General features: G+C 42.4%; 1 protein-coding gene across 9 annotated transcripts in view; it reads left to right on the plus strand.

Annotated features, from left to right (window-relative positions):
* SULF2 (sulfatase 2) overlaps nucleotides 1-24723 on the plus strand; it is a 238531-nt gene that overhangs the window by 155447 nt on the left and 58361 nt on the right. For all 9 annotated transcript variants that reach the window (XM_048819455.2, XM_048819458.2, XM_048819460.2 and 6 more), the window contains 2 exons: nucleotides 1921-2160; nucleotides 20458-20609. In XM_048819455.2, coding sequence (XP_048675412.2) covers nucleotides 1921-2160; nucleotides 20458-20609 — 392 coding nt within the window. The remainder of the gene's footprint in view (nucleotides 1-1920; nucleotides 2161-20457; nucleotides 20610-24723) is intronic.

Here is a 24723-nt window from a genome sequence, read left to right on the forward strand (position 1 = left end):
TACCTGGAAAAATACTGGAACAAATTATTAAACAATCAGTTTGAAAGCACCTAAAGGATAATAGGGTTATAAGGAATAGCCAGCATGGATTTGTCAAGAACAAATCATGCTGAACCAACCTATTTTCTTTCTTTGACAGGGTTACAGGCTTAGTGGATGGGGGGAAGCGGTAGATGTGATGTATTTTGATACAGTCCCACATGACATTCTCATAAGCAAACTAGGGAAATGTAATCTAGATGTAATTAGTATAAGGTGGCTGCATAACTGGTTGAAGGAACATACTCAAAAAGTAGTTATCAATGGTTCATTGTCAGACTGGGTGTCCCACAGGGGTTGGTCCTAGGTCTGATACTAGTCAATAATTTCATTAATGACTTGAATTAGTGAAGTGAGCTGGGTGGGGTAGCAAGCACTTTGGATGAGAGGATTGGAATTCAAAATGACCTTGACGAATTGGAGAATTGGTCTGAAACCAACAATACAAAATTCAGTTGTACGTGCGAAGTACTTCACTTAGGAAGGAAAAATTGAATGCACAACTACAAATGGAGAATAACTGGCTAGGCGGTAATGCTGCTGAAAAGGATATAGATTACTGTGGATCCCAAATTGAATAGGAGTCAACAATATGGTGTAGTTGCGAAAAAGGTTATCGTCATTCAGAGGTGGATTAACAGGAGTGTCACGTAAGACGCAGGAGTAAGTTATCCCACTTTACTCGTCATTGATGAGCTCTCACCTGGAGTTCTGTGTTCAGTTCTGGGCACAATGTTTTAGAAAATTGGAGAGAGTGCAGTAGAGAGCAATAAAAATGATCAAAAGTTTAGAGAAACTGACCTATGAGAGGTTTCAGAGTAGCAGCCGTGTTAGTCTGTATTCACAAAAAGAAAAGGAGTACTTGTGGCACCTTAGAGACTAACAAATTTATTTGAGCAAAGCTTTCGTGAGCTACAGCTCACTTCATTGGACTGAATGCATCCGATGAAGTGAGCTGTAGCTCATGAAAGCTTATGCTCAAATAAATTTGTTAGTCTCTAAGGTGCCACAAGTACTCCTTTTCTTTTGACCTATGAGAAAAGGTTAAAAAAAAACCTGGGCATGATTTAGTTTTTAGAAAAGACTGATAACAGTCTTCAAATGTGTTAAAGGGTTGCTATAAAGAAGACCGTGATAAGTTGTTCTCCACGGTCACTGAAGGTAGGACAAGAAGTAATTGGCTTAATCTGCAGCAAGGGAGATTTAGGTTAGATATTAGGAAAGTTTTTCTAACTATAAGGATAGTTGAGCTCTGGAATAGGCTTCCAAGGGAGGTTGTGGATTCCCCGTCATTAAGAACATAAGAACAGCCATACTAGGTCGAACCAAAGATCCATCTATCCCAGTATCCTGTCTTCCAACAGTGGCCAATGCCAGGTGCCCCTGAGGGAATGAACAGAACAGGTAATCATCAAGTGGTCCATCCCGTCGCCTATTCCCAGCTTCTAGCAAACAGAGGCTAGGAACACCATCCCTGTCCATCCTGGCTAATAGCCATTGATGGACCTATCCTCTATGAACTTATTTAGTTCTTTTTTGAAGGTCTTTAAGAACAGATTGAACAAACACCTGCCAGGGATGGTCTAGGTCTATTTGGTCCTGCCTCAGTGCAAGGGGCTGGACTTGATGACTTCTCAAGGTCCCTTCCAGCCCTACGTTTATAATCTTCTAGTAAGAATCTATAATCTGTAATATTGTATTCAGAAATCTTGCATTCCTTATTGGGCTTGTTTAGTCTAATAGATGTCCTTGCCCACTTGCAATTTGTTTTCTCCTCCTCTGCCTGACACTGGTAGACTTAGCACATGAGCTTGTGGCTTGTTCTTTTAACTGAAAACAAGAAAACCCTTTTGTAAGCTGCTGATGGTTTTCTTCTTTTAGGTTCTATGCAAGTGATGAATAAGACGAGGCGGATCATGGAACAGGGAGGCGCTCACTTCATCAATGCCTTTGTGACAACCCCAATGTGCTGCCCATCCCGCTCCTCTATTCTTACCGGGAAATATGTTCACAACCACAACACCTACACCAACAATGAGAACTGCTCCTCTCCATCCTGGCAAGCTCAGCATGAAATACGTACCTTTGCAATATACCTGAATAACACAGGATACAGGACAGGTAAGACCCATGTACCTAACCATCTCTCCGGCTGCTGACTTGTGAACAAAAAACACCAGACACAGACCTCGCAGCAAATAGAGAATCCAATGTCCTATCTCTTAGTTTATTCTTGCAAAAAGCCACAGTTTAGCAGGTTGGGGAGTTAGAAATAGGAGGACTCACTCCAGGAACAGCATATCTTTTGGCATGGAACTGAACCCAGGACATGACATACCACATACAGCGCTTACTTACTGTACTGGTAAATGATACTTTGCTCCTAAGGTGGATAAGGCAGAACCTTCAGTGAAGAGGAAAGAAACTGCGAGAGCGCCAGGGCCTAGACTGAGGGAAGATGGAGTTCCTCTTAAAACAGATAAGTTAGTTTTGTAAAACTAGGGAAAGAAGAGAAGAAACATCACCTTGGTCAGTGTGTGTGTGTGGATTAGGGTGGGGTGACTGGTTACTATGGAGATGATTTTCCAAATAGAGGATTAAGAAAAAATTTGAGTTGAGGACTAGGCAGCAGGAGCAGATGAGCTCTTGAGAAACAAAAGATCCTGTTTGCATGCAAATTTAAAGAGCCTGGGAAGAGGAATGCAGAAAGTATGAGATGTTGCATCCAGCCCATTTCCTTCTGGTGTCCCCAAACCCTGCAGTGCAAGACCTCGCCTATTACTTTGAGTTTACTAGCACTGAACTGCTCATTAGCATCTTGTAGGTCAGGAAGCATGATTTCATACAAAATCCTAGGCCAGCATACATTAACGTAGCTCTTTGGGGCAGGGACTGTTGTTTACCGTATGTATGTATAGTACCTAGCACAGTAGATTCTTGATCTGGTTGACGCTGCTAGGCACTTCTGCAATATTAATGTTAAATAGTAGCCATGATATTTTCTAACCACTCACATGGGCACTTGGTGCTCAGACAGCAGGGAGTGGTCTTCAATCAAACTGGGTATTTCCTTGCTTTGTTTTGCTCAGATAAAGGCTTGAATTAGTCTTGAAATTGGGGAAGTGTGGCTGCCTAATTACTCGATAGAATTTCCTTTTATTTATTACTCCTGGCATTAACATCTATGACCCTACAAAATGCACATGAAGCTAAGGTCATGCTTTTCTCTTTATAATGCATTTGTCCTTTGTTTGCTGCTATTTGATCATTGTAATTGTTGTTGTAATATTCAAAGGCCAAATCATGAACACTTGCCGTTCTTATTGACTTCAGTAAGAATCACAGATATTCATCTCTTAGGATTTGGACTCACATTTAAATAGGAAGTTCAAGTAAAAATAGTCAGTTTTAAAATACAGTAGACCTAGACACAGTTTTCAACCTGTCCCAGTTTCAAGCTGTTCCCTGGTACAAGCCAAATTTATTGTAACATCTGTTGACAAGCAAAACTTACCACTTTTGTGAATGCAAATAGAACAACTGTGTGGCTGACTTTCTGGTATGAATGAAATCCCCATTTATGCAGATAAATGCAGGGTTTTGTTCATAGAAGCAAATTCGACAGTGGCCACTAACGAAGGCTGGCTGAAACTCTAGACCATGCTGTTCATTTATGATTGCTGGCTTGAATTTACTGATAAGGAGGTGTATCTGCTGTGTGGCAGTGCATTTTACCTGCTTCTTCCAGAGATCTTACCAGATTTATCTGCTTCACTAACTCATCTCAAGGATTCACATTTTAGAAGCTTTGCTATCACGCTCATTATCTCACATTTCAAGAAGAAGCTGCTTAGGAGGGTATTTTCAGCTGTGACGAGTAAAATTTTACTGCTGAAATGTGAGGTCCTGTTTGAAAATGGCTGCAGCCCTGAACAAAGGCCCTGATTCAGGAAAGGCTCCCTGTTAAAGAAATCATGTAAGCACATGCATAAATCTCATTGAAGTCAAAGGCAGTAACACTGATTTGCTCTGAGACTATATGATTTTCGTTTCATGTTAGACTTTTCATTTGAGGGGGGACCTTAAGGAAGGAAGCTCTCGTACATTCACTTTCAAATGGGGAGATTCAAAACTTTAAGGGGAGGTTTTATTTTAAATATTTTATTTATTTTGTAGTTCCTTTTAGCTCCCAGTCCAGTCTTTCTCTCTTTTCTTTATAATTTCTTCCCTCCTTTCTCTTCTTCACCCTCTTCTCTCCTTTACCTTCCTTCATTTCCCTGCCTCTCCCCTTTTCCACCTCTCTAGTTTCTGTATGACTTTGGCCCTCCCCATTGTGGTTTCAGTGTCTGTCCCTGCATTATGTCCCTGTTGCAGACTAGGGTTCTCACCATTCTGTGGGATCTTCTCTGACCTGCACTGTGGTATTTTCCAGGGGCAATAGAAGCAGTGGTTTGGAATTGTTCAGACTCATGCAGTTCCAGACAGATATATGCAGCTGCTGCCGACACCCCTGGAACAGTGCCACTTAAGTGCAGACAGGAGAACCAGCATGACGCAGGATTCTCCCACACTAGATCGAGTGAAAAAAGTGTAGGAGGGCAAGAGAACAGCATGATAGTCCCACAATCACTTCCTGAGGTTCAGTCTTTGTTTGTAGTTTTTAAACTCTCTACCAATCTATCGTATTTATAGAGCACCAATCAACATTGCTTGAATGCCATAAACAAGACAGTGAAATCCAGGCTGTATTGAAGTCAATGGGTGGGTGTTTTGTTACCGAATTCAGTAGAGGCAGATTTCACTCAGAGTGATAAGATTCAGGACTGAGCTGTGTTTCACCCTTCTGTGAATCAGTTAAAATAAGCACTGGGACGGTACAGAGCTTGGCTTTTTCTTTCCTTCTGCCACCAAGCATGTAGCAACTAAGAGTATATATGTGTGTCATCATGAGCATTAATTTGGCTTGCAGTCTGGAAAATGCTGGTGTCGTGAGGGGTAACTATAAAGGCTGCCTTGTTCTGTCTGTGCATCTCATCCATGCAGACAGTGAGTTCCTGCTCTCTGTACATCAAACAGTCCAACTCAAGAGCTTCTCATATCATTGCCTTATTACACATTGTGGGAAATTATACAGGAAGGACAATTTAGGTAAACACATTAAGTCAGTTGAAGATTCATTTGTGGAAAAGCATGGTGAAAGCTGTGGTGCCTGAATCATCATGATGTGAAATAGTGGGCACTGAGGCTCAGACCCTGAGCAGGAGACGTCTAGAATGGAGGGAAAACAAAGAGATCTTGTGATAAACATTTCTGAGTGTCTGAGAATTGACTGCCAAAGATTCCGTGTATAAACATTTACAGAAAGAAGGTTCTGTTTTCCATGAATACACACATCTCTTTCAAGGAAGCGGCACTTAAAATGCAGGATCCACTGTTGTGGAGGTGTTTTTTTTCCTAGTAACAAATACCAAGATATTTGATTGTAACGCTAACCTAAACTTTTTCTCTAGACATTAATGAAAAAAGTTTTTTGTTTTTGTTTGTTTGTTTGTCTTACCGATTAGGTCTTAACATTGGTGACTCATTCCAGAATATTATAGGTTTTTTCAGTCTCATCTACAGCCAGGAAATGAAAAGGCTTGTGTATTTAATTAAATTCATCAGAGATAGGGACAGTGGGCCAAATTCAGCTCTGGTGGAAGTGGGTATTGGCTTCAGTGAGGCTTCAGTGGGAGTTACGTTCACTTACATCAGCATTTAACATGGTCCAAAATGCAGCAGGTGCAACACACATTTATGTATATGGGCCAGATTAGGGTATCCTCATTCATGTTAAGTAGTAAACTACTGCACATATAGCCCAGTGTTTTAAGTGGGGCTATTCACACAATAAAAGGATACTCATTTTGAGTCAGGATGGCAGAATCTGGCCTAGTGACATTAGGCTCATACTTGAATTCTACAAAAAAATTAATAAATACCAGTTTACATCATTCATTTTTTATGAACTTAGAGAAATATCATTTTAGGAGGCCTAGCTCTGCTATTATTTGAGGTTTCCTGGGAATAAAAGTAATAATCATACTTAGCACTTTCGCAGGCCTTTACAATAATTAACTAATTAATTCATTAAAATTCAGTCACAATGTTCCATTTCCTCCTGTTAGTATTAGACTAAACAGATACAGTAACTGACTGCATTCAAATAATTATTTTTCTGCATCACTATCTGAAGCGTTGACATTTCAAAATAACTTTAACATAAATTTAATTCTTAAAAATAGAAGAAATGCTATTGGTAAATGTTTATTATGGGAGGAATGAACCCAGAAAAAATGACTGGATTATAAAGGCAAAATTTTCAGATTCTCAGCTCATCCCTGCAGCATCCTGCTTTCCAGTGTTGTTATTTATTACTTCTATTATAGTAATACTTGGAGACCCCAACTGAGATTATACAGTGCCTGGCACAGTGGGGTCACAAATGCGTAGTAAGAGACAGCCTGTGCCTTGAGGAGCTTATAGACAAGACAGACAAAGTTGGGAGGAAAAACAGATGTCAAGTGATGATGTGACTCGCCCAAGGTCACTCAGCAGGTCACTGGCAAAGCTGAGAGCAGAAGCAAGGTTTTCTAGCTTGCAGTCTGGTGCCCTAGCCACTAGACCATGCTTCCTCCCACTGGGAGTTCTATGCATGTTGGGAAAGAATGTATCCCAACTCAGATAACTCCCTGAACCCAGGAAAGCAGAATTTTGTACTAGATGAGGAACTTGGATTAAAATTTTCAATAGTGCCTAAGTCACGTAGGTGCCTAAATTCCATTCTCAGATGTCACTTAGGCACTTAAGTTCCTAAGTCCATTGACTTTCAATGACTTTCAACTACTATTTGCCTAAGTCACATTAGTCTCTGTTTTGAAACATCCTAGCAGGGGCTGTCAGACCAATAATACCCCATTTGTAGGCAGTTTTGGAGACCTCTATGCTTGAAAATAACTTGGATGGAGGATTTTTGCATATAAAATTTACTATGGTAGCAGTTATTGCAGGGAGCAACTGGGTGCCATGTTAAAAGGAACAGAAGTGAAGGGCAGATCTATAGCCCATAATCCACTGCCTCTAACTACGTTATCTTCTCTGGCAGGCAGGGCCTGTAGCAGTGCAGTACAGGGAGAAATTTCTGCAGGGAAGTTAGGGAGAACAAAATCTTCTGGGAACAGGCTCTTGGATTTCTAGTCTTCTGTGTATTGGAGTCAGGAGAGTGGCTCCAACTCTCGCCTTATGTAACTGACTAGTGCGGAATCTGGCGTCCTCCACAATGTATATCGACAGGGCTCTGAGCATTTGTAACTTATTATGTAAATGTACTGTGAGCTCTTATGGAATTAAGAGGGAACATGCTATCTGGAACTCTGTTTCCCTGGCTCCTCCCCCTGATTGAATGTCCGAACCACAGCTGGGCTTCATGCAGAGGCTGCAGAAATGAGGCATCTGTACACTAGAGAGGATTCCACTGCATAGCCACCTGTCCCCTCTGGCTACCTCCTATGACTTAGTCTATAGGCTTCCCTAAGCATTCTGTAGAAGAGAGGAGCATATGCCCTTCTATAAATATCTTTCTAACTTAGATCCACAGTGTAGTCAGGGTCCAACAATGCTTGTCTCTGTACCTGACATGAAAACATCCATGGCTGTAGAAGTAAACCAAAAAAAGTATCTGTGGTTTCCTTTTGCCTAGCCGCATATCACTGGCACCTCTCCCTTTCCCTTTTGCCTGACTGTATCTGTTTTCAGCATTAGATATTTTAGATTGTCAGAAACACCTCATCTTTTTTCCAGTAATTTACTCTTATGATAGGATGCCAATTCTAGCATTTAAAGTATAATGGCTTTGTCATATTGATTTATCATTTCTGCCAAGTAGCAATTTTTTGTGTGTTATTTCTTAAAAATAGGATTCTTATCTCATAGCCTTCAAAACAGCAAAATGCTAAATAGAATATTTGCACAGTATCAAAATGCTTTCAAAATCCATGTTACATCATTTAGGACCATAGTATTTACAGATTGAAAAGACCTATCAGATTGTTGTGTCTAACAGAGCATGCACCAGATATTAGGCAGGATCTTAGCCAAAAGACTGAGCAGAGATTTTCCCTGTATTGCTTAGGATCTCTGTCCATCTAGACATGTATTTCACACCCCTCATTATGATAACTGAGTACTTTCTTTCTAATGGTATTCTCCAGAACTTTGTCTTTTGCAGAACTGTCATTCAGCTTTTCAAAATCATATTGATGCACAACATCTCTAAGACACCCTTATTTTTTATGACTGCAGAGGCTAATCCACAGAGTGGTAAGGTTACAATCAAACTCCAAGCAACAACTCTAATGCAGCTTCTAAAGACGGCTCTTCTAAGTGCTCAGACTGATTGTATGTGGCCCATACTGTTTACAGACTCATCTAGCGCAGCAGCAACATGTGGTTTGGTAGGGTAGTGGGAAAGTTTGACTTGTTGTATCCAGCTCAAAGACAAAGCAATAGATTTTTTGAAATCTCTTAATGGAAGAGTCTAGCAGAACAGAACATGGTACAGTAACTCCTCACTTAAAGTCGTCCCGGTTAACCTGGTTTTGTTGTTAGGTTGCTGATCAATTAGGGAACATGCTCGTTTAAAGTTGTGCAATGCTCCCTTATAACGTTATTTGGCAGCTGCCTGCTTTGTTCACTGCTTGCAGGAAGGGCAGCCTGTTGGAGCGAGCTGGTAGGGGCTTGGAAACAGAGTGGACCAGCAGCCCCCCTGTCAGCTCCCCACTCCCCTAAGTTCCCTGTAAGGCAGCCGCCCAGCAGGCTATCAATTGCCAGCAGTTCAGCTGGCCTTCCCCCCACTGCCATGTGCTGCTCCTGCCCTCTGCCTTGGAGCTGCTTCCGGGAGCCTCCTGCTTGCTGTGAAGGGGAGGGGAGGGGAGAAGAGGGGGGGCTAATTTCAGGGTGTCCCCTTGCCCCCTACTCCTGCCTGCCGCTTCCCCCCCCCACTTACCCCTTCTCCATATAGAGCAAGATGGGCACAGGACAGAGAGAGATTGCTGGTGCAGCTGGTATCTCAACTTCCTGATCTTTTTAAAGGCAATGTACTTAGAATGGTGTCAGGGGCAATGCGCATCTCTCTCTCTCTCCCACTATTTCACATCATGATGATTCAGGCATCACAGCTTTCACCATGCAAAGAGGAAATGTTACATCTGAAGACTGGAGGATAAATCCTAAGAATGTGATTCTTTTTGGGCTTGTGTTGCAAAAAGAGGTAGTAATGCCATGTGGTCAGTTTCTAATGTACTATGCTTTGAGGAGTTTGGGGAGGAGGGCAGAGGGGGAAGCATTCTGGGAAAGTAGCAAACTAGAATAGTCACAGCTGGCCGTCAAGATCTGTAAAGGTTTGAGTGGACTGACCTAGTGGCAGGGCATTGCATTGCTAAATTGAGTTCTGAATTACATTTCCAATGTTACTGCTTTTCACCTCTGGCATCAACTGAGGGAAACAATGTAGTCATGTTTCAGAGTAACAGCCATGTTAGTCTGTATTCGCAAAAAGAAAAGGAGTACTTGTGGCACCTTAGAGACTAACCAATTTATTTGAGCATAAGCTTTCGTGAGCAAGAATAGGAGTACTTGTGGCACCTTAGGACTAACCAATTTATTTGAGCATAAGCTTTCGTGAGCTCATGAAAGCTTATGCTCAAATAAATTGGTTAGTCTCTAAGGTGCCACAAGTACTCCTTTTCTTTTTGCGAATGTAGTCATGACATTCTTGGCAGTCTCCTATCTAATCTTAAAACAAACCATTTTGAGAATATGGCTGATAGGGCTTTTCTCCATTCAGCACGTGCTGGCTTATTTCAGGAAAAGGGATCTGGGCCTTACAAATGTAATCTTGCTTCCTTTACTTGAATAGTCCCATTGGTTTTAATGGGAGCACACTCTGTCCCATTGTTTCCATTGGGCCTGCCTACCTGAGAAAGACAAACAGGAGTTGGCTTATCTGCATTCTTCTGTTTTAATTCCTTATTGACCACTTCAAAATATTTTGGTAAAATTCTTCTCTTTTAGTTGGCTCCACTCACCGCCCCCATCAGCCAGCCTGAGCCAGTAAATAACCACTGGGACTGAGCCTTGGCTGCAGCTGAGGAATGTGCATTACAGACTCAGGAGGGTGCACAAAGATATTGTAAAACGTACCTTTATGTTCCCTTAGGTGTGTACCAGACCCATCCCCTGGCATAAATTAGAGCAGTCTAGTGGCTGCTGTAATTGCACTGGCTGCCGATGGCCCCCTAGGTTTTTTAGAGCAATCAGGAATCAGCGGATCATCGGGATATCCTTTTTCACTCCAGCCCCAAATTCTAAATCAACTTCTGGGAGAAGGGGATGGGTATGGGCCCTGACCCCTACTCAAACTCTAAGCCAGTAGAGGTTTCTCTGCAGTGATGGGCGGGGTACACAAGCTTTAGGGCAGCTTTGTGCCGACAGCATACTGTAATGCACAGTGTGCAACAGACTTTTTAAAGAATGCACCTAATACTTCTCTTTCTTTAATTCTAGCTGACTGTTAAGTTCCTCAAAGATTTCATCATTTTCAAGGACTATGTGGCAGATGCACTAAATCTCTGATTTCCAGCAAACATTTCCTGGTTTTAAAAAAAAATCCCTGTGAGCCAAACTGTGCCATTGCTTGTACCCAAGAATCAATGGAGTTGGATGGGGTTTGAGGTGCAAAATGTGGCCCTAAACTCTCCTTTTCATCTTTCAAAAAGGATTTTGTGTATAAGAACCTATTGTATATTTTCTATGGCTCATAAGATTTATAACTATTACTGAGCTAATAATACTTATGGCCAATATTTTAACTTTTTGCGGCAGAGCTACAATTCCTATTATTGCTAAATGCTAAGGGTCAGATTTTCAACTGGTCAGTTCAACACAATTTTCAGAAGAGCTCAGGAGCTCAGCTTCCATTTAGGCACCTAATTGAAGGCCAGATTTTCAGTAGCGCTACCTAATGTACTGAGGTCTTTTGAAAATCTGGCCTTTTATTTTGGTGCCTAACAGAGCTGAGCTCTTCTGAAAAACTGTCCCTGAGGGACAGATTTTATACTGACTACCATTGGAGTAAATGGCCACATTCTTAACTGAGATCTATCAATGTTACACCACTTTAAATCCATTCACTTTGTTGGACTTAATCCTAGAGTACACTACCAGTGTGAGTGCAGAATTCGGTCCGATGTGAGTTCTGAACTTGACCTTGAGAGTTTGTGCTTGTTAGTCCACATAAATACCCTGCCTTGCTGAAAACTTTCTCACTTAGAATCATAGAATATCAGGGTTGGAAGGGACCTCAGGAGGTCATCTAGTCCAACCCCCTGCTCAAAAGCAGGACCCATACCCAATTAAATCTTACACGTGATTTTGTCTGAATGCCTTTTACAAAGCAAGAAAGTATTACAAAATAATTTTGGCTAGATACATAATAGGAATCAGAGCAGAAATGCTGCTTTTCCATTCAAAATTGAATAGTTGCAAATTTTAGTTCAAACACTTGACCTGGAAAAATTAGAAACAGAAACAGAAATTCAGAGGAATAAACAAACTCATATGGCAAACTTTCAGATTGGCAGCTAAAAACCTTAACAAATGGTTGGAAAGACGGCTACTAAAAATATATCAGAATGAACACAAAGTTCTACAAAGTACTTGACACATGATATCCGATTTGGAATGTAGAAGGTTAATGGTTATGGCACAGAGGTTTGAAGTTAATTACTGCAGGTGTATGCAGTTTAACAGGGTGTTAACTGGGTAGCAGGTGGATATAAATAAGTAGCACAGGGGGTATATAAAGAGTTTTGAGGGGAAGAAGTAATAGTATAAACTCTTAGCTCTTGTACCCCGTAATAAGGAGAAACCTGACTTTGCTTTTCTGAGGTTCAGTCTTCATTGCACTATTTTGTTAACAAAACTATTTAGAAATATAAATCTGTATGCTAAAATTTGGGAATCATGTAAATTAAATTGGAGATGAGAGAGCCCTATTAGGCTGTTTCTAGGTCATTCAACCCAGGGCAAGAATGCTGCTTATAATATATTTTTCTAGTGCATAATCCCACTGTAGGCTTAAATATCATAAGAGATTTAGCTTCCACTGCTTCTCATGGGGGAAACTATTCCATAATGTAACATATCACCGTCAGGATGTTATTAATGATATTCCCCCTGTGCATTTGTTTCTTAATTTCATCCTGTTACCTATTTTAAAGGAACATAAGCACTCTGATTTTATTGTTAAACTGAAGTGCATAAAGATTCTTGATCCCTAGTTAACAAAAACTTATCTAAATAAAAAAGAAACTATGATTATATAGCACTAAATATGACTTGAACTCCATTGTCAGGGCGAATGAGTGAAGAGAAGTAACTGTGGCCTTGATTCTGTCTCTCACCAATTTTACATTCATGAAACTCCATTGATGTCTGCAGAATTACTCCCAATCTAAACTGGAATAAGTGAGATTAGACTCAGGGTAAATCTACACTACGAAATTAGGTCGATATTATAGAAGTTGATTTTTAGAAATCGATTTTGTACAGTCGATTGCGTATGTCCACACTAAGCGCATTAAGTCGGCGGAATGCATCCTCACTACTGTGGTTAGCATTGACTTACGGAGCGGTGCTCTGTGGGTAGCTATCCCACAGTTCCCGCAGTCTCTGCCACCCATTGGAATTCTGGGTTAAGCTCCCAATGCCTGATGGGGCAAAAACATTGTCGCGGGTGGTTTTGGGTACATGTCGTCAGTCTCCTCTCGCTCCATGAAAACAACGGCAGACAATCGTTTCGCGACTTTTTTCTGTGCAGACACCATACCATGGCAAACGTGCAGCCCGCTCAGCTCAGCTCACCGACACAGCCGCTGTTGTGTCCTGGGTGCTGCTGGCAGCAGACGGTGCAGTAGGTCTGCTAACCATCGTCATTCACCGCTTCCGCTGCAACTCTGCTCTCCTGCAGTTCGGGGGGTCTGTTCTGGTCCTCCTGGGTACTGCTAACCGTCGTCATACACTGCTTCCGCTGCAACTCTGCTCTCCTGCAGACGCCATAACACAGCAAGCATGGAGCCCATTCAGATCATCGTGGCAGTTATGAGCTTTGTAAACACCTTGCACATTATCCTGCAGTATATGCAGAATCAGAACCTGAAAAAGCAGGTGAGGAGGCGACGGCCGTGTGGTGACAAGAGTGATCAGGACATGGACACAGACTTCTCTCAAAGCACGGGCCCCGGCAGTTTGGCCATCCTGGTGGCAATGGGGCAGGCTCATGCCGTGGAATGCCGATTCTGGGCCCGTGAAACAAGCACAGACTGGTGGGACCGCATAGTGTTGCAGGTCTGGGATGATTCCCAGTGGCTACGAAAATTTCGCATGCGTAAGGGCACTTTCATGGAACTTTGTGACTTGCTTTCCCCTGCCATGAAGCACAAAAATAAATAAACACGCTTGCTTTTAAACCATGTATTATATTTACAAAGGCACACTCACCAGAGGTGCCTTCTCTGGCTTCATGGTCCAGGAGCCCGTGTTGGGAGGGTATTGGCTCCAGGGTGATAAACAGTTCCTGGCTGTCGGGAAGAATGGTTTCTCCACTTGCCTGCTATGCGCTATCATCGTTGTCCTCCTCCTTCTCATCCCCAAAATCCTCATGCCTGCTGCGTGAGAGTCCCCGCTTGCAGGTGTCCACAGAAAGGGTGAGGTAATAGTAGGAGTTGCATGCAGTTCATCATAGAAGCGGCATGTGTGGGGCTCTGACCCAGAGCGGCCATTTGCCTCTTTGGTTTTTTGGTAGGCTTGCCTGAGCTCCTTAATTTTCATACAGCATTGCTGCGGATCCCTGTTGTAGCCTCTGTCTATCATGCCCTTGGAGATTTTGGCAAATATATTGGCCTTTCGTCTTTTGGAACGAGTTCTGATAGCACGAATTTGTCTCCCCGTACAGTGATCAGATCCAGTACCTCCCGTTCGGTCCATGCTGGAGCTCTTTTGCAATTCTGGGACTGCATGGTCACCTGTTCTGATGAGCTCGCCACACTGGCCAAACAGGAAATGAAATTCAAAAGTTCCCAGGACTTTTCCTCTGTACCTGGCTAGTGCATCTGAGTTGAAAGTGCTGTCCAGAGTAGTCACAATGGAGCACTCTGGGATAGCTCCCGGAGATCCAATACCATCGAATTGCATCCACACTACCCCCAAACTTGACCCGGCGATGTCGATTTCAGTGCTAATCCCCTCATTGGGGAGGAGTACAGAAATCGATTTTAAGAGCCCTTTAAGTCTACAAAAATGGCTTCGTCTTGTGGACGGGTACAGGGATAAATCGCTCTAACGCTGCTAAATTGGACCTAAACTTGTAGTGTAGACCAGGGCTAAGTCCCTTTATCCTTAACTCCCAGTGTTGCGCCTTGGCATCACAGCCCAGGTGGGATGAAATGAGATGAATAATTTCCCCCATCGTTCTAATGATCCAGCTAGGAACAGCCTCTTAATTTCCACTTGAATTTAGAGCCATGGAAAGAGATTTGAATATCCTTTGTGTTGTAACATTTCATTTTTTGGAAATGTATCCTTAAAATCTACAAATGATCATAAAAAAGCCTTGTAAGAATGGGTAGGGAGGAGCATTGACTTGAGAGTTTGCCATGATCGTAAATGCACTCTTTTAGATCATTTTCAAACTGAGAAGTCTGTTCTTTTGGTTTTGCTCTGTAGACTGCTTGTTGTCAGGCCAGATTAACTTTTTAAACCATGAATTTGGGGATCTAATATATTTATAAATTAATTGTTATCAAAAGAAATCTTTATATCCATCCACAACAAGCAGCAAATTATTACGTGCTCTGTTCTTGTTTTTTATCCTTCAGCAAAATGTTTCTTCAAACTCTTGCTGCAACATGCACTGAAAGCTGTTCCAGGTGGTTGGGAGTGGTGGAAACTTTGGGGAGCCGAGAACTTGGTGGGGTCATAAAATCTGGCAGGAGAGGTTACCTTGTATACAGGACTTGTCATTTAGTTTCATCCTATCTGCCGTAGACCCTGCTTCACCTATTCATGGGAGAGACTATGTTGTGTAGTCGTTTTTTTAAACCCACTTTATTATTACATGTATAAAAAGCATTTAAAACCATCTGGATATATTTTTACAGTTACTTCATAGACTGGATGTTGGAACACAGCTGTGCATATATAGCTGTGGTCCCTGAAAATGTTTGCTAATGAAATCCTGGAGCAGTCTTGAGCTGGATGCACTGAAGGCTTGCATTCTCCACTGAGCAGCTGTCTATTTTGATGGGCTGGACTGAAGCAGAAAAAGAAAATTGTGTTAGACAGAAGCTTTACGCTATGAAAGCAAAATCTTCCCCAGCAGAAAAAGAGCTTTACTGTAGCTCCATATTCTGTAGCACAAAGGAGCAACGTTCGGAAGAGTTTAAATAATGAGCTTTTTAAGGTTCTTGAGAGGAAGGAACGGAGAAAGAGAGATGTGAAATGGAAGATTAGAAACAGTAGAGAAAATTACTTTGACATCCATGAAAGATTATAAAGCCGTCCTGAACATACAATGGTGGATATGCAAAAGGTGCTGCAAGGAACTTCCCTCCGACTTTCCTTTAATGCCTCTGCTGAATGACAATGAAGTAATTCTTTGCAGAGTCCTGCTTTCCTGCGTTCTTTAGCTGGCTCAGCCAAAGGCTTGAGGAACTGACTGGTAAACTGGAAACTGGGCTTCCATGAATGGGGTGAGGAGCGGTGCCAAATTTAACTCTGTTTGGATATAATATATGGGTGAGGCACAAAAGCCTTTAGACTGCCTTGTACATACCTGTCACGGTAGACAACAGTCAATATCTCAATCCATTATCCTCTGATACTGGGCCAAAACAAAACAAAATCTCCTGCTCTGTTTAGTTACCCACATATCATTGTGATTTGCCTTTCACTTTCTAAATATTGGATGTTGCTCAGAAAGCAAAGTCATTTGAGAAAGTATTTGTGCTGTACAACCCTCTAAAACAGAGGTGGGCTAAACTAAGGCCCTCAGGCCCCATCTGGCCTGCGGGAACATCCTGCCTGGCCCCTAAGCTCTCAGCCAAGGAGGCTAGCCCTCGGCCCCTTCCCTGTTGTCCTCCCTCCCCCGCAGTCACGCTGCCGTGCGGGCAGCACTTTGGGCAGCGGGGCTGTGCACTGCTGCAGGGCAGCATGGCAGCATGTCTGGCTCCAGCTGGGTGGCGCGGCTGCCAGACATGCTGCTCTGAGCAGCATGGTGAGGGGGCCGGGACGGGGGGTCCCAGGGTACAGTCGGGACGGGGACCGGGGGGATTGGATAAGCATGGGAGTTCTGGGGGGCCTGTCGGGGGCGAGGGTGTGGATATGGGTGGGGAGGGGCAGTCAGGGGACATGGAATGGGGGGTTGGAGAGGGGGTGGAGTCCTGGGGGGGCCGGTTTGGGGAGTGGGGTACCAGGAGGGGGCGGTCAGGGGACAAGGAGCAGGGTGGGTTGGATGGGTCAGAAGTTCTGAGGGGGGCAGTCGGGTCAGGAAGTCGGAGGGGTTGAATAGGGGGCAGGGGCCAGGCTGTTTGGGGAGGCACAGCCTTCCCTACCTGGCCCTCCATACAGTTTTGCAACCCCAATGTGGCCCTTGGGTCAAAAAGTTTGCCCACCCCTGCTCTAAGAGGACGTGACAATTTTTATCCATTTACAGTAAAGTGGATTTTGCTTTGCTAGTTGCTGTCATCTTAGTTTGTCTGATTTTGGTGACTGTGGTCTCATTAAAGTGGGAAGTGTCATCTGTTAATTAGAACAGGGGAACTAGAATTCTTCACAATGCTGCTGACTCGGTCACAGACTTACAAGAGAGAAGGTGGGTGAGGTAATATCTTTCACTGGACCAACTTCTGTTGGTGAGGGAGACGAGCTTTTGAGTTTATACAGCCCTCTTCGGCAGTTCTGGGAAACATAGGGCTTGTATTCACCTACAGAACTACAGCAGTGCAGCTGCACCACTGTAGCACTTTAGGGACGACACATTTATGCCAGCAGGAGAGCTTCTCCCATTGGTGTAGTTAATCCACCTCCCTCAGAGACGGTAGGTATGTCGACAGGAGAAGCTATCCCATTGATGTAGCTCTGTTTACACAGCGGGTTAGGTTGGTATAACTGAGTTGCTCAGGGGTGTGGATTTTTCACACCCCTGAATGATGTGTGTATATATACCTATATAGAGCTTCTCCCATTGGTGTAGTTAATCCACCTCCCTCAGAGACGGTAGGTATGTCGACAGGAGAAGCTATCCCATTGATGTAGCTCTGTTTACACAGCGGGTTAGGTTGGTATAACTGAGTTGCTCAGGGGTGTGGATTTTTCACACCCCTGAATGATGTGTGTATATATACCTATACAGATCTATGGTGTAGACCAGGCCTCACTCATGTCACAGCTAAATACAAAATAGAACAGATTGTTTAGCATAAATAACTAACACACATTTCAAGGGCCCATTCAAGGTGAAGTGGCCCATTAACACCCTTGGAGAGAAGAGGAAGTGGGGAGGAAAAGCAGAGGGGCATGGTGGGGTTGCTGTAATAAGGCATGAATCCAGAGTCACTAGTCAGTCCATGACTTCTAGTGTCTAGCAAAGTTATGGATTTAAGCTCCCAGGCTTGCCTTTTGAAAGTGTTGTGCTGGTTTCCTTTGAGGATGACAACTTATAAGTCTGATATAGAGTGATCGCTTTGTGAAAAGTGTTCATCCACAGGTAATGTGATTTTTTTTTTTTTTTTTTGGTCTTTTATCATTTTCCTATGTGAGTTCATTCAAGAGCTCAGTGATTGTCTGGTTTCACCCACATAGTTGCTATCGGGGCATTTAGTGCACTGGATGAGGTACACCGCGTGTTGTGATAGGCATGTGTAGGACCCATGGATCTTGAAAAATGTGTTGTGGAAGTTGTTGATCACTGTAGTAGTGGAGATATGACTGCAGGTTTTGTGCTGTTTCTGGTACTGCATTGAGTTGGTGTGTCTTGGTCTGTGAGGAGCTTGCTTCTGATGATGAGCTTGGAGAGGCTGGGGGGTTGTTTGAAGGCAAGAAGAGGGGAGTCAGAAAAGATTTCTTTCAGGATGGGGTCACCCACCTTTCCTGTAATATTCTGGGATCAACATGGCTACGACACTGCATACAGACTTACAAATCAGTTAACCCACCTGTGGCTCAGTTATTCATCTGTAAAATAACAAAAATGATGTTAACCCACGTTTGCAAAGTTGTTTAAGCTCCTAGGATGACTTGCAAAATATTTACTATATTTATTCATTCATGTCTCTTCAATGGATCTTCTATCTCCACATACTGTCTTCTGTATATTAGACCATAATTCTTTCAGCACTTACATCCGTTTTAAAGTTCTCAGATTTTGACTCAATTAGTCATGGCTAGGGAGACACATTACTTGACCACCTTAATTTTCTGTTGAAGAGGATGATGGATAAGCTTTTTCCAATTACATTTTGAAATTCTGCTGTAGCTCTTCAGGTCGGTCCTTATTCACTAAATGTCCCTGGGAAGTTGTCCATTTATTCACTGCTTTGAAATATTTCCATCTTTATTGCTAGTCCCGTGTTCCCCATCGTGCTAGTTCCACTGAGCTTTTGGGTCAGATTCTCAGCTGGTGAAGTCAGTGGAGCAATGTCAACTTACGCCACCTGATGATCTGTCCCTTTGTCCTCAGGTACATTTTACCCATTTTTTTTTTATCATATCTAGATTGTGCACTTTAACTTCTGTGTCTTATCCAGTAGGAACTGTGCTATTGGTGGATGATAAGGGGATCTCTCTCACATTGACTTAATTCACTTTGGGAGAAATCCTTAGATGGTGCAAAAAAGCATATTTCCATTGACTTCATTGTAGCTGTAGCCATTTGCACCAGCTGAGAATCTGGCCCACCAATTTCATGAAAATCCTCCTGATATGCACAAATGTAAGGGAGGTCAGAATCAGGCACTATTGCTAAGATTTTCAAAACTGCCTGAGGAATAGGGAATCCAATTCCCAATAAAAATGTATGGGAATTGTGTGTCCAAATCCCTTAGTCTCCTTTGAAAATCTCAATCTACAGCTTTAGGGGAAAATGCTGATCTCAGATCACTCCACTGCAATCTTCTGCTCTCTCTGCATACACATACATGTCAATTGACAAGAGCATCATCGTGAGTTGCCACATTCATTGTTGAATTCTGGGTTAAAAATCTGTAGAATCTAAAGAGGAATGAGTGTGATAGCTCTGCTCTAGCCCACTGTGGGTGTCTTTATTCATATAGCAAAGCATTAACAGTTGAGATCCATGGGAGTTGAGTATGAAAAGTGAGTGGGACGTCATTGTCAAGATCCAGTCTGCAGATTTGACAGCAGAATATTGCCATAGACCTTATCAGAGTGGATAGAACATTCGTGCATTTCAGCACAGCAACCTTACATTTGTGTAGTAATTAGACAATATGTAAATTATTTAGTGAAAATTGTGTGCTGTTAACTTTTAACATATAAAAACTGCTGTACCAGGATAGCATCACTGGGGGTATTATAACATCCTGGTGAATTTGTGCTTTTTCTGTATAATATTAATATTTTGTATTTTTCTCCTCCATTTTCTGTTAAGTAATTTGTGTCAGTGCATCTGAGGCTTACAGGAGACTGGTCAGTCTAAATAGCCATTCCAGGAGGAAGACTCTCACACCTGCATAGCTTTCTTTAGTGTCTCTTATACTCTTCATTTCTTCTGCCAAACAGGCTGCTGGTCCATTTCTTTTAAGCCTTTGGTTTGAAATTTCATCACTTTGTGAACCGCCTCATTTGTTGTTGGGTCTCCCACACCAGCCTGATGCTGCTGAGCGCTCACTTAGCTGGAGATTGCTTAAACGTGTGTAACCAATAAGAAGAGGGCAGCTAAATTGGGTTGTTCAGGATAGGATGAGGTAAAGTGGCAATTGACATTATTTGAGACATGTTATGCTCAGTTTCACTGACCCTGAATGTGTCAACCACTGTTATAGGTACTTTAAATGCAGTTTCAGTTATTCGTTTGTTCTGGTTTATTTCTTATACAAGTGGTGTGTAAATGCAAATGACCTATAATGTTAGAGAGCTCTGAAATTCAGGGAAGGCTGTACAGAGAATTTTGTAAGACATCTCACTATGTGCAGTCCATGTTAAACATACCTGGATGAAGACAAAAACTGAAGTGTGTGGTAAAATGTGGTCTCTGAGGTGTTTGTATTATACCTACTTATTCTAGCTCTCCTTTCTCTCCTCCAGCTTTCTTTGGGAAGTACCTTAATGAATACAATGGTTCCTATGTGCCTCCTGGCTGGAAAGAATGGGTTGGATTACTTAAAAACTCTCGCTTTTACAACTACACACTCTGTAGAAATGGCGTGAAGGAGAAGCATGGATTTGACTACTCTAGGGTAGGTCCTATTGATTTATTTTGAATTTTTTCCTTTTGGACATGATTGCAAGAAGAATACAAACACTTTATGGATTCAGTCTAAATTAAAGTATTCTTTTCATAATTGAAAGACAGTGCTAGTAAAATCTGCTTCAGCCCCTAAGGCAGTTCCTTTGGACCATACATTATCTCTTCACTTCTGGTGGACAAGTTATTTAAAATGTTCTTAGCAACTACAAGAATATAAGTTACACGTCCTAAGGCTGTAAAAACTTCTATATGTCTTACAAGCTGAGAAATGGATTTAATTGCATCAAGACTGGTAAATTCCACTGCTCTGCACTTCAGTTAACACTCATGGGGCCGGCCTCTGGCCTATTAGTGGTGTACAGCTGGAGAAATAAAACTGACTTCAGTGGGGTTTCACAAGTGTAAATGAAATTAGTATCTGTTTCCTTCTGCTTAGGGTGGGTGGGTGGATTGGTTTGTTTGCAGGGGTGAAAGTAAGTCGAGTGACTGACTTACCGGTACTCTGGGGCCAGCGCCTAGGGCGGAAGGGGCGGTGTTGAGGGGGTCAGAGCCAGCCCCAGCCCACCCTGTAAGGTAAGTCCCCCCCCCCACCGGGGTAGCAGCAGCTGCCCGGGACTCCGGGGGCTATTTAAAGGGCCCAGGGCTCCCCTCTTCTACCGCCCTGGCCCTTTAAATTGTCGCCGGAGCCCTGGGGAATTGGTGGGGTTCCAGCGGCTATTTAAAGGACCGGGGCAGCAGAGGCAGCTGGAGCCCCGGCCCTTTAAATAGCCCCCGGAGCCCCCGCTACCCCAGGGCTCTGGGGGCTATTTAAAGGGCCCGCGGCTCCCCTGCTTCTACCGCCCCGGTCCTTTAAATAGCCGTCGGAGCCCTGGAGTAGCGGCGGTGGGGCTCCAGCAGCTATTTAAAGGGCCTGGGCGGTAGAAGCAGGGGAGCCCCAGGCCCTTTAAATAGCTGCCGGAGCCCTGCAGTCGCTACCCCAGAGCTCCAGCAGCGGGGCTCTGGAGGCAATTTAAAGGGCCTGGGGCTCCAGCCACAGGGGTGTACCGGCTTACTTTCACCTCTGTTTGTATGTGTGTATTTATTAAGTGAAAGCCTGTTTCATGGTCACAGTATGATAATTTTGGGGAGTCCATAGTGCATCACACATTAAAACTGTCCTTGCTATGTGAATGCTGTGGATGTGTAACTGTTACATATATCTCTTTCTAAAGTACTTGAGGATACTCTACCTTGACTTAGCTCACTAAAATGTTCAGCACCCATCTCCCCAGCACAGGCCCCACCACTTCCCTTTCTCATCTCACGCTGTATAATGTCTACTAACAAGGAGAATGTTTACTTGAGCAAAATGCATGCATTTGTCAAAGCCGCCAGCTTGTGTGATTTCCTAAAGTGGGTTGCAGAATCTCTGATTTATGGCTGTAAATAATTTATTGGTAAACTCCTTTGGTTAGAAAAACTGGAACCTGAAGGAAACAGTTCAAGAGTGAAACAGGGCATTGTTTGAAGGAGGGGGGAAAAGCAAATGGTTGCTAAGTGACATCATGTGGTTCTGGATTTAGAAGTAAAAGGTTATAATTATCGTTAACTATAATTAATTCTCTCTGTAAGATCATAATCATTTGTAAGATAGTGGTGGATTGATCAGTATTGGAAACATGCTACTGTATGTTTCCTTCCCTCCTTTTATGTTTTTCTTTTAATAACTAAATTGTCCACTAAGAGACAAGTTGAAGTAACGTGACTTCAGAGAGATTGTTTTAATGACTCTTCCACATCATAAAACAAATACCTTTTTGTTTCTAACATCTCTGCCCCACTGGCACATAAGTTAGCAAAGCCCAGTTTGGTGCTTCCTTGAGCTATTGACCTCTTAGTTGTACAAATTAAATATTTGAGATCCTAATTTAATACAAAGTTCATATTAAAGGATAACTGTCATGTTAAGAATTATATTTTTAAAACAGATATCCTTATTAAAAATACCGTTAAAGAAAAAATCCCATTTTTAATATTATTATGTTAGTTTACTTTTTCTTAACTCTTATTTTAGACAATTAAGACCACGATTTTCAAAAGTGAGTATTGGGCACTGTTCCCTCTAAGCTGTGTGCGTGTGTGCGCACGCACACAGATCCTAAACCCTGCACACATGGCGAAACACCGTGCGCACAAAAATTTACACAGAAGCATAACAATTTGCACAGAAGAAATTTTTTGCGCACACAGCCTGTCAAAAATTAGAGGGAACATTGGTAGTGGGTACATGCTCTCTGAAAATCGGGCCCATTACAAATATTTCAAGCTTGGCACCCTACAAATTGATGCAAACAAAATCATTATTAACTTTTTACAATCTAAATATTAGCCAGAAAATGTACTAGTCAGTTACACTTTTCCTATCAGTTTCTTATCTATTTAACTTTGTATGCATTAGCATAATTTCCCATATTTAGGTTTTTTAAAACATTGCATTTAATTTTTGAAATCTCTCTTAAGTGGAGGCTTAAATAAAAAATAAATTCATGGCAATATTTCCATTTGGTCTTAGGTTTTGCAAATGCTTATTTTTACAAAATTTTAATTTGAGGGCAATTTTCCATATTCTCTTTACAGGCCAGACCCAAGAACAAAAGGTCTTTCTGTCTTCATTATGTCTTACAGCAGGCTTAGAAAACACATGTATGTTTTAGTTAAATGTGAGTATATTATTACTCCAGGGTTCCCTTTTAGAATGTTGACTTTCAGTTCCTTAATGGACATAAAGAAGAGTTTTTCAGATATAGAGGGTCAGGTCCTCAGCAGATAGGCCTGTGGTTTTTTTGGTGGAGTTATGCTTATCTACACAGGCTTTCATAATTGAAATGAGTTGGTGGTGTCTGCTTTGTTCTCTGTAGATAGTTACTCATATCACGAATACACCACATAATTCAGAACAGAAGGCAGACTTGGATAGGGTACACCAAGGATTGGAATAGCAGGAATGCTTCAAGTCAGGACTGATATGCAAAGGTATATATTGGAGACTGGTCAGCCTGGTTCTGGGAGAGGCAGCAAGCAGTTGTGCTAAGTTTGAACAAAGAAATCAAGTGAGAGAGGCCCCTTTTGAGTAATGAAAGCTGACTTTCTCTTGCACCTCCATGGCAGGGGTGAAGAAGATTGAGAAGGCACTGACTGTACTGTACTTGATTTGTTATATAGCAAAACAGAGTAGTTCAGTCTCCAGGACTGTCAGTCTGACGCCTTTGCATTTCCTTTACTCTATAGAAGGGAGGTGCACTGGGAAGCAAGGGACTGGGCTGATGAAAGAAAGCTGTGCTTGAAGGGAAAACCAGGGAGGTATTCCATCCTCTGTGATGTGAACCACACTCATACTTGGTGACTTGACAAAAGCAAGACACTGCATGTGGTTTTATTTTGGAGGTGAAAAGCCAGTCTCTTTTGTGCTTGTGTTGTTTTACAATAAATAATACCATGCTGGTGTCTGAAACTTATGTTGGTGTATAGAGTTTTCTTGATATGCAGGGAGTGTCACAAAGACGCTGTCTTCAATCCACATGCTTCCAGTATCACAACATGTACTTGATATTTTATAGGATCACCAAGGATGTTCAGTTTGTTTTCCCAGGGGACTCTACTGAGTTTTCAGATTTGTTTTTTAATGGAGACGTCTACCTACCTACCTTTACATTCGATTCTTATGCTGCACCCATCATTATGGTATCTGAGTACCGCTCTTATATCTGCCATGCTGAGTCAGACTATTGGTCCAACTAGTCCAGTATCTGGCTGCTAGCCTTAGTAACTGCCTGATGCTTCAGAGGAAGGCAAAAAAGAACCCCCACAAATCAGTTGAGATTTCCAGAGCATTCTTTCAATAGACAATGTGCCTAAATCCTCTTGCATGCTTTGAAAATCTCAACCTCAGAACACAAACAATCCTGTAATTATACATTACCTTTAAAAAATCTAGCCATGCTGTTTGACTGACCCTCTGAACTAGTGAGTTCCCCAGTTTGGTTAGACAAGTGTGAAGAAGCTTTCCTAGTTTTTCTAAATTTAGCTGCCCTTAATATCTTGGAGGGGCCTGTTGTTTTTTCCAT

This window comes from Caretta caretta, chromosome 13 (assembly GCF_965140235.1).
Source record: "Caretta caretta isolate rCarCar2 chromosome 13, rCarCar1.hap1, whole genome shotgun sequence".
Lineage (NCBI taxonomy): Eukaryota > Metazoa > Chordata > Testudines > Cheloniidae > Caretta > Caretta caretta.